Source organism: Mus pahari, chromosome 10 (genome assembly GCF_900095145.1).
Source record: "Mus pahari chromosome 10, PAHARI_EIJ_v1.1, whole genome shotgun sequence".
Classification (NCBI taxonomy): Eukaryota; Metazoa; Chordata; class Mammalia; order Rodentia; family Muridae; genus Mus; species Mus pahari.
The window spans coordinates 29,884,589-29,894,842 of record NC_034599.1 but is presented as its reverse complement, the minus strand read 5'-3'; the positions used below and the strand labels follow the sequence as shown (position 1 = coordinate 29,894,842).

The 10,254-nt window shown below is 49.3% G+C and overlaps 1 protein-coding gene across 1 annotated transcript in view; it reads left to right on the top strand.

Moving 5' to 3' along the window:
- Positions 1–10,055, top strand: part of St3gal4 (ST3 beta-galactoside alpha-2,3-sialyltransferase 4) — a 45,714-nt gene extending 35,659 nt beyond the window's left edge. The window contains exons 2-11 of the mRNA XM_021207074.2: positions 1,295–1,370; positions 1,658–1,742; positions 2,163–2,243; positions 2,414–2,511; positions 2,806–2,866; positions 3,571–3,666; positions 3,771–3,960; positions 4,729–4,872; positions 8,670–8,813; positions 9,119–10,055. Of these exons, the coding sequence (XP_021062733.1) occupies positions 1,355–1,370; positions 1,658–1,742; positions 2,163–2,243; positions 2,414–2,511; positions 2,806–2,866; positions 3,571–3,666; positions 3,771–3,960; positions 4,729–4,872; positions 8,670–8,813; positions 9,119–9,205 (1,002 nt within the window). The 5' untranslated portion in view covers positions 1,295–1,354 and the 3' untranslated portion in view covers positions 9,206–10,055. The remainder of the gene's footprint in view (positions 1–1,294; positions 1,371–1,657; positions 1,743–2,162; positions 2,244–2,413; positions 2,512–2,805; positions 2,867–3,570; positions 3,667–3,770; positions 3,961–4,728; positions 4,873–8,669; positions 8,814–9,118) is intronic.
- Positions 10,056–10,254: the final 199 nt, after the last annotated feature.

Sequence of the window (10,254 nt, the reverse complement as noted above, 5' to 3'; positions counted from 1 at the left end):
CACACACACACACACACACACACACACACACACACACAAGGAAAGAAGGGGAGAGAGAAAACAAATGCTAGTCTTTTTTCTTTTTTTATGGGGAGGGCCGTTCTCAGTCCTCTCCAGGATTTTGTGGGTGGCTGCTGCTAACCCTACTGACAAATGAGGAAGTGTTTGGGACTTCCCTTATTCCCTTACACAAAGTTTTGTTGTTGTTGTTTTGTTTTTTTTATTTGTTTTGTTTTGCTCTTGGTCACAGTTCTTGAACTCATAGTGGCATCTGAGAAATGCCCCCACTTGGGGTCACAGGCTTGACTCCATAATAGGTCTGCACTCAAAATCATAGATTTATGATTATATAGCCAACACTTCCAGAAGATGTTTGTTCTGTCCTCAAGAAATAAGCTAAGATGTCCACTTTTCCCTAGGAGAGCACAAACTAGTGCTTCCTTTGATCGTCCACCATGAGTCACCTGAGCTGTGTGTGTAACAATGCATGTCCCAGGCCTCACCCGAGCTGATGAAGGCCTGTGTCTGTGGAATGTGTCTATTCAGTGCGTGGCTTTGTGATTTTTTTTTTTTTTCTGTTCCTGATCATTTGAGAAACAGAACAGGATGGAAGGGATATAGGCTGGAAGAAGCTGGCATTTGGCATCTATATATCCCCCTAGGCTAGTAAGCCCATAGATCTCTTAGTAGTATGGTCTTAGAGGAGTTGGTCCATAAAGCAATTGACTGCTCCCTGACTTTCTCCTCTGCCCTCTGCCAGGCGTAGTATCCCATGATTCCTTGCAGAGCCATGTCATCAAGGTTCCCTGACCACATCCCCTATTGCACTGGCCTTGGCCTTCCTTCCTGATTCAACCGTGCATCTTAGAAACTGAGGCCGGAGTACTGTTAGTGTCTAGAAGGACTGGAAAGGGGGAGGGGGCTTCTTAAGGCCCTTCAGAGTATGAATCAAGTTCTGGCTTAGTTAACTTTTTTGCCAGAGATGGTGGACACACCTACTTGCCCCCAAACTTTTTCTTCCTGTGTCATAGTGCTGGAAGTTTGCAGTAGAGACTGGTATTGGTAAGTCAGGCATGGGAAGTGAAAGAGGGTTGGGACCTCAGTTCCCCTTCCTGTAGCAGGGCTCCACCTAGATCCCTCATACTGCCCTCTGAGAATTTAGGAGGAAGATCACCTGGGGCTGGTTGCCACATAGTGGCTTAATGATTCTTAGAGGAGGAAAAGGGCAGGCAGTGTGTGTGTGTTAGGTGTGCAGGCAGAGCCTAGACTGACACCTGGGACTCTTGCCTCCTAGGTGGCCCGAGGCAGCCGGGATGACACTTCTCCCCAGGAACCCTGCTATCTGCTGAGAAACATGACCAGCAAATCTCGTGAGTATTGTCCAAGGGGGTCCCCCATGCTGGTGGGTCCAGCAACTATCCTCAGCAGCAACTTGGGACCTTCGCAGGGGTGGTAGAGAGTCACACTTGGAGCCAAGGACACTCTTCTTATCCCGACAGCAGAGATACTAGAGTCCCAGCCCCTCTCTCGGGACAGGACAAGGCCGGAGACCGGGTCTGCTGTGCTGGGGGTGGAGGGGCCCAGCAAAGGAAAAGGCAGCCTGGGAACTGTCCCTGCCTGCCTCTGCCTTCAGCTCCGCTGTGCATGTATCTTGCAGACTGGAAGCTCCTGGCCCTGGCTCTGGTCCTTGTAGTTGTCATGGTGTGGTACTCCATCTCCCGAGAAGATAGATACATTGAATTGTGAGTATGCTCTCTGTGTTCTTCTATTGCGTCTTGTCCAAGATGGACTGATGCAAAAGCAGCAGGGTACCTAGGCGGGCAGGAAACTTTCTGAGACCCTTGGCCTGACATCTCCTCTTCAGCTAGCTGCTAGCTCAGAGAGTCCTTCCATGAGGATGGCTGGGTTGGGGGATAGGTGGGGTGGTGATCCAGGTGGTTTCTGTGACCTCCCACAGAGGAAACGTTAGGGCAGAAAGATCTGGACCCTCAATGGTTTGTGTTCAAAGTGGAACTTGGGTTGGGGAGATACTAAGTCTGTAAGTCCTTCTCCAGTTCTGTGGGACCTCTGTACCGTCACAGGGGAGAGGTAGATCCTGCCTGGGATGGTGGCATCAGGACCTCAGTCTGACTGGGCCTTCTGATTCTTCTCTCTCTCTCTAGCTTTTATTTTCCCATCTCAGAGAAGAAAGAGCCATGCTTCCAGGGTGAGGCAGAGAGACAGGCCTCTAAGATTTTTGGCAAGTAAGTACCAGATGATGGGACAGGGTGCTTAGGACTGAGGGGGTTTCGCCTCATCACTGATGGACTGGAGGGTAGACGAAGCTGGAAGGAGGACAAAGACCAGCTACTATAGTCAGGGGCCTGACCCTGTTCAGTCAGATTCATCTCTTTCTCATTCCTTTCTTGTATAGCCGTTCTAGGGAACAGCCCATCTTTCTGCAGCTTAAGGATTATTTCTGGGTAAAGACACCATCCGCCTATGAGCTGCCCTTTGGGACTAAAGGAAGTGGTAAGTTATTTCTCAGCTCAGCGGGAAAGCATCTCAATGCCTGTGAACTGCTCTGTAGGACGAATATGCTTAATGAGTTGTTCTACCCAAGGAAGTGGACAGTTCATGCTCTGATCTTGTGGGCCACATTCTTGGATGTTGCTAGCCACTGGCTCCATGCCTGGGTTCTTTGGCCCAGGCTCAGGTACCTATGTCAAGGAGGGAGAATCTTGGGAGTGGCATGGGAGCAGCCTTTAGAATACTGATGACCGTGGTCTTCGCTCATTCTATTTCTTCTATATATATTTTTTGTAGAAGACCTTCTTCTCCGGGTGCTGGCCATCACTAGCTATTCTATACCTGAGAGCATACAGAGGTAAGGAGATATTCTTCTCATTATGGTCTGGCACCTTCACCTTCCCCTGCTCCAGTTTGAAATCATCATGGTCTAGTGCCTTGTCAGACAGCCTTTGGTTCACTGTGGCCAGTTTGACCCACCCTAGCCTGCTTTTCTCCAGGAGCTATTGGTACTCTAAAATCACAACAGCTTAGCCTGAGCATCTAGATGCCAGAGTATACAGAAGCTGCTGAAGGTATTGCCATGGCAACAGACAGACCTGGGCAACAGGCAAGGAAGCTGTGTCCTAGGGTTTCTCCCCACCTCTTCTTTCTGTTCTTTTTTTTTTTTTTTTTTGGTTCCGTTTGAGACAGGGTTTCTTTATGTAGCCCAGGCTGGATTTGGCACTTCTTCGGTGCCAAGTTTACATGTGTGTGCCACCTTGCACAGTTCTTGTGCTGGGGTTTCTTGTGGCACTCCTCTCATTATCTCTTTGCTCTGCGTGGCTTGCTTGTATTTCATCTTGAGGTACAGGACTTGGAGGTCAGTAGAACAATTAGCAGGGCCACTTAGCATGCCTGAGGCATAGCTGAGAAGAGCCTAGAAGTAATCTGAGATGCCCTCTCCCCCTACCCCTCCACACCCCCATCCTCCCACCCCACCCAGGTATCATATTCGAATCAGTGAGAGCTCAGCAGGGCAGGGGCTACTTCTGGGTTTGAACACTCCTCTTCCCATGGCAGCCTCGAGTGTCGTCGCTGTGTTGTGGTGGGGAACGGGCACCGGTTGCGCAACAGCTCGCTGGGAGGTGTTATCAACAAGTACGACGTGGTCATCAGGTGTGTGGTCATCCCTCCTGCTTCTTTTTTGGTCCCGGATGTCCCAAACGGGGCTGCCAAAAGGCCCGGTATCTCTAGTCATGGGTGTTCTTTTCCTGGCCCAGGTTGAACAATGCTCCCGTGGCTGGTTATGAGGGAGATGTAGGCTCCAAGACCACCATACGTCTCTTCTATCCTGAGTCGGCCCACTTTGACCCTAAAATAGAAAACAATCCAGACACGCTCTTGGTCCTGGTAGCTTTCAAGGCGATGGACTTCCACTGGATTGAGACCATCTTGAGTGATAAGAAGCGGGTAAGTTGGGTCAGGCGGGAGAAAGAGATAGGGTGATGGGGACGCTCTCCTGGTCAGGGCTTTGTGTCCCACAGACTGCCTTATGATGCTCCTAAAGGATTGGTGAAGGGACGTGGTGAACCAGGCTTTCCACAGCCAGAGCCTTGGGCTTCTCGACAGGGGCATTGTTTTGTACATGGCGAACCAGGCTTTCCACAGCCAGAGCCTTGGGCTTCTCGACAGGGGCATTGTTTTGTAGAGCTGCTGAGTAACTGCCCTGCTCAAGAGCCGGTAGGAGCTGGGGTGGCAGCCAGAGGCCCTCTGGGCTGGAGGGTTGCCTGGGACAGGAGCACTGTCAGGATGTATGAGAAACCTGGGAGCAGCGGAGGGGACCCACTGGTACCTTGCAGCAGGCAGCCTTTTTGGGCTTTCCCTGATGGCCCCACGAAGAGCCTACTCTCTCACTGGACCATCTGGTTGAAGGCTGAACTGTCTGATCTGGCATTTTTTGCCCAGCATGTTGACGGCCTAAGTAAGGCTCAAGTGCCTGCTTGCCCGCATCTCTCTGAAAGAGGTAGTGGTCAGACCCCCTCTTTACATGGTACCTATCACCTTTCCTTCCTGATAAGGGGGCTCCCCTTGACCTCTCTTTTGGTTTCTCATGTCTGGGACAAGTCTTACCTCACTTGACTGGGATCTGTCCTCCATCTGAAGACCACCAGCTGGACTAGAGTTGAGAAACGGGCCTTCACCTCTTTTCACGTCTCCCTTCTAACCCTACCCCCATAGGTGCGAAAAGGCTTCTGGAAACAGCCTCCCCTCATCTGGGATGTCAACCCCAAACAGGTCCGGATTCTAAACCCCTTCTTTATGGAGATTGCAGCAGACAAGCTCCTGAGCCTGCCCATACAACAGCCTCGAAAGATCAAGCAGGTGGTGACAAGCTGGTGACAAGACCAAGCTGGGAGCGGGGGTGTTGGGGAGGTTGGGTCGTGGGTGGAAAGCGAGGAGGAACTCGTGAGGATAAAAATGGGTGCAGCTTGCACTTGACCTTTGAAGAGAGCTTCCGTAGCGCGCTGCCCTGGTGGACAGTGTGGACTTTGGAGAACTGGGTTATCCCTAAAAATGGAATGGGTGAAAGTTTTAGCTTGGGTTTGGGCGCTGGACTTTAAGATGCTTTTGGCAGGCTCTGGTCAGGATCTGTAAACTGGGAGCTGCTGGCACACTCACTGGCACTTACCTGTGGGGCCAGCTTGAGTCAGTGCAGTTACTGTTAGACTTTTAGCCCGAGGTCCTACATTGGAACATACTGATCTGTTGGAGTGAGTGGGGACAAAGTGTCGACAGTCTGTCCTGCATGTCCTTAATAGGGTGAACCGGTTTAGGGTGCTGAAGTGGTTTTGTGAGTTACAGCTTTGATTTTCACACTCTGTGTCCTGGTAGTCTTCAGCTGGTAGGGCTTACCCCACGTTGTAGCTTTGCAAATATGATTTCTGTGTATCTTAGACTCTCTCATGGGGGGGCATATGAGACGGCAGAAGGAGGTCACCAGCAGGCATTGGCAGGACTCTTGGCTGGGCCACTTTGTGTGGTTGTTAGGCAGGTCTAGCATTAGGAAATTTCAATTGCTTATCTTCGTGGTGAGGATAATATTTGCATTGACCACTTAAGCTTAGGCAGGACTTAAGACAGTAATATAAAATGTCAATCACAGAGATTGGAACACGGCAGCTGTTCCTTTCCGTGTTTGCCCTTTTACTGGTCGTTAGTTCTCTTGAGACAGCCTGGTCCGTGTTGCACTCGTTTCCATTGCTGCCCAATTACAGTCAGCGTAGTGGCCTCAAACACACCCTAGCTTTGGCTCATGACCCCGTAGGTTCTCTGTAGTGTCACAGGGTGATGATAAGAACAGACTTCCTATCCAGAGACTTTATGGGAATAAACTCGTCTTAGGTGAAACATGTTTGGGTTTCCATGGTTGTAGTTCTGGGGTCCCCCTGTTCTTGCAGACTGTGGTCTGAGTGAAGAGGTACCCTCAGCTCTTGGAGGCTGCTTGCATTCCGTGCCCTGTGGCTCCCTCCATCTTTAAGCCACTGGCAGCTCAAATCTGACTGACTTCATCTCTGAGCTCAGCATCCAGATTTAGATGGTTAGGTAATTAGGTCAGTGGTTTCCCCTCATAAAAACTGTATGAAATAATGAACTATTCTTTAAACATCCTATTTGCATAGTTCCCATATCTGTGAGAGAAGGCAGTTATAAAAGAGAACTGGAGATTCTGTTTCAGTCAGGGTTACTGTCGCTGTGATGAAACGCCACGAACAAAGGCAAGTTGGGGAGAAGTGGGTTTATTTTGCTTACACTTCCATATCACAGTTTACTATTAAAGGAAGTCAGGGTAGGAACTCATGCAGGGTGGGAAGCTGGAGGCGGGAGCTGGAGGAGCGCTCCTTACTGGCTTGGTCAGCCTGCTTTTGTACAGAACCCAGGACAACCAGCCCAGGAGTGGAACTACCTACAGTGGGCTGGGCCCTCCTCCTTCAATCAGTAATTAGGAAAATGCCCTACAGGCTTGCCTATAGTAGTGTCTTAGGGGGCAGTTTCTCAATTGATGTTCCTTCCTCTAAGTTGACTCGAGCTGTGTCAAGTTGACATAAAACACTAACCATTGTGAGTTCCTGTACAGTTCCGTGTCCTAGCTCCTATGCTTGAAGGTAGGATTGGGAGGTTTATGAGTAGCTCTAGGTTTCCTTGGCTTCCTGCTTGGATGACTGATCAGTTGTGCTCTACTTATTTAATACAGAGAATGCGGGGCGGGGGCGGTGATGAAGACCTAAGGGGGAGAGCTGGTGAGGAGGTGATGGCCATGTGATTCTGCAGGACTCCAAACTGGATTCCAGAGCACAGGGTGGTTAACGTGGCAGGGGTGGAGGTGCAGTAGTAGACGCCTGAAATCCCAGTACTTGAGAGGCAGAGGTTTTCAGTGTTAGCCTCAGCTACACAGTAAGTTCAAAGCCATCGAGAGCTGCAGGAGATCCTGTCTTAAAGACAAAAGGCAGCGACCGTGGAAAATAAGGCCTACCAAGAAGCAATGGAGAGAAAGACAGTCGAAGCCGGGAGTGGTGGTGCACGCCTTTAATCCCAGCACTCGGGAGGCAGAGGCAGGCGGATTTCTGAGTTCGAGGCCAGCCTGGTCTACAAAGTGAGTTCCAGGATAGCCAGGACTATACAGAGAAACCCTGTCTCAAAAAAAAAAAAAAAAAAAAAAAAAAAAAAAAAGACACTCGAAAGGGATGCTGGGAGAAAATCAGCCTTTAAGAGGCCTTATGGAATCCAAGAAGTGACTCTCTCAGGGTGAGTGGGCAGGTGAAATATTCTATAAAGCCCACTGTCTGAGTGAAGCAAGGCAAGCTTCCTGAAGTTTGAATATTAAGTTGACCATTACTGTGGATAAATTGGAGTGGAAGGAATGGGAAGCAGCCCATAAGGTGGGCAGGCAAGGTATCGCTGACCCTGGTTTGCAGAAGAGGTATATATATCATCCCAGGAAAGATCACACAGCCATGGGTGTTGAACTACCACATCCAAGGGGGAGGGCAGAGCCCTCTTCCCTTTCAGCAAGTTATTTATATTTGCTAGCTCTAGTTCATTTATAAAATGAGGCTAATAACAGTGTCTGTGCATATGTGTTTGGAGGGGGACTGAATGAGATCCTGTATTGTATCGTCTTGGTACTCAGCATGATGCCCAACACATATAAATACTCGAGCAACGGATAGTATTATGGTGAATGTCTGCTATTGTCATCTTGACAGCCACGATCCTCCTGGAGACCCAGATCTTCCCCAGATGTGGGAGTTGGATTTATCTAGTACGCTGTTGTGCCAGCCAGACTTTCATCCCTGATGTCACCAACTTACAAATGGAAAGATAGATTTTGCTCAAGGTCTCAGTCGATTTAATCAGTAACAGCAGGGAGGATGTGGTGGCATGTGAGAATCAGGAGAAAGTACCTTCGGGTCCCTTATCTACCCTTATTTTATCCCTACCCACCTTTAGGGTATGTTTTCCCTCTCTAGTCAATTCTTTCTATTCTTCACAGATACCGCCCCGCCCCCCAAGTGTACTATAGTAATTTCCTAGGTAATGAAGTTGATAAGATAAAAGATAAACACAATAGCCACTAGACACATAACAATTTAAACTTAAAACTTCGCAGCTGAAGAGGTAGCAGTTCAGGGCACTAGATGCTTCTGCAGAGGACCTGGGTTTAGTTTTCTGCACCCACTTTGGTTCACCAGCACCTGTAACCCCAGTTCCAGACCACCCAGTGCCTTCTCGTCTCTAGAGGCTCCTGCATACACATGGTATACATAACTCAAGCAGGCACAAACACATAAAAGTAATACATCGTTAAGTCTCTGCATTTAAAACTTGACAATAAGGAAAAAGGACGTGGACCAATGGTAGAACACTTGCCTGGAATACATGAGGCCCAGGTTCTATCTCCAACACCATAGATAGATCACAGTTTTCTTGAGTAATAAATCCACTTTCTCATCTGCATTAGCTCCATTCACGTAGGTGCTTGGTTAGTTAGCTGTTGCCCTGTTGGACAGCTAAGGTAAACGAGAACTGGGCAGAGAACTGACCCTGAGTATTTGTGAGGTGGATGGTGGAGGAGGAGGGGATTGTGGCTCTTTAAAACTCCCTCTTACTCTGTCCCTCAGAAGCCAACCACGGGTCTGTTAGCCATCACCTTGGCTCTACACCTCTGCGACTTAGTGCACATCGCTGGCTTCGGCTATCCAGATGCCTACAACAAGAAGCAGACCATCCACTACTATGAACAGATCACGCTTAAGTCTATGGCGGTAAGCAATCCATTTGGGAGCCCAGTGAGCCGGGTTGGCTAGGATGACACAACTGGAGGGATGTTGGGTGAAGGGGACACAGAATGGCTCTGGATGTGGTCATTCAGTATCACACAGAGCTTGGTACCTGGGCATCTGGACACCACTGCTGGCATCCTCTACTTTTGCCACATGACTTCTGTCTCCTATCTGAGAGCCAGCATAAGGAGGAAAACTCCCAGGGAGCTTGGAACCAGGGACATGGGGAGGAAGAATTTTGTAAAGACAGAGAGCCACCCCTCATTTTTCCTTGGCTGTCTCCACAGGGATCAGGCCACAATGTCTCCCAAGAGGCTATTGCCATCAAGCGGATGCTAGAGATGGGAGCTGTCAAGAACCTCACGTACTTCTGACTTGGATGGGAGCCTTCACACCTTGGTTCCCTACTTTGCCATCCGAGTAGGCCCTGTCTACAGCTTAGGGGTACCTGGTGCCAGTACAATCCAATTTAACTCTCACCCTCAATGGAGAGGGTATCCTGGAGCTGTCCAGGTCTCCGGAGAGGCTATGCTCCTGCCTACTTTGCTGGATTTCAAATCCAGACAGGGTGGACACACTGAGGCTACAGGAGCCTGGCTAAAGTTGGGGGAAGGGGCCTGTTACCGTGGCATCCCCTCTCCGCCAACACAAAGAGCTGTGTTGTTTTGTTTTGTTTTGTTTTGTTTTGTATTGTTGGTGGTGGTTGGTTGGGCTTTTTGTTTGTTGTTGTTTGTTTTTGTTTTCTTTGTTTTGTTCTTGAGACAGGGTCTGACTGTGAAGCCCTGGCTAATCTGGAACTCACTATGTAGACCAGACTGGTCTTGAACTCACAGAGATCCAACTGCCTTTGCCTCCCAAGTGTTGGGATTAAAGGCATGTACTACGCCTGACCCCGGCACCAAGAGATTATTTAACATTCTATTTAATTAAGGGGTAGGAAAATGAATGGGCTGGTCCCAGGACGTTCATGAAAGGGACACAATACAGTGTTCTGCCCACTTTTTAATAAAATGTACGTGTGATTGGCCTCTTAAGGCCCAATTCTAGAGCTGGCCTCCCAGAAAGATGGAGGCATCAAGAGTGGGAGGGTGTCCTCCAGAGAGGGGTTGCTACCTCCCAGCAGGCATGGGGGGAGCATTGACAAGGGGGTTCCACCTAGAAGGGGCCTCACCTTGAAAAGAGGTTGCAAAAGACCATTAAAATATTTTTTTTTCTAAAATGGAAGCACTTGTGGGGCTCTGTGTCCTTTCAGATTGGGGAGAACGTTGCTGGGGGTGACATTACAGCAGAATTTTTGAGATGGTGCCAAGGGTGATCATTGCCATCCTGGTGGTGCCTAGGGCAAGCATTACCATCCTGGTGGTGCCTAGGGCGAGTATTACCATCCCGGTGGTGCCTAGGGCAAGCATTACCATCCTGGTGG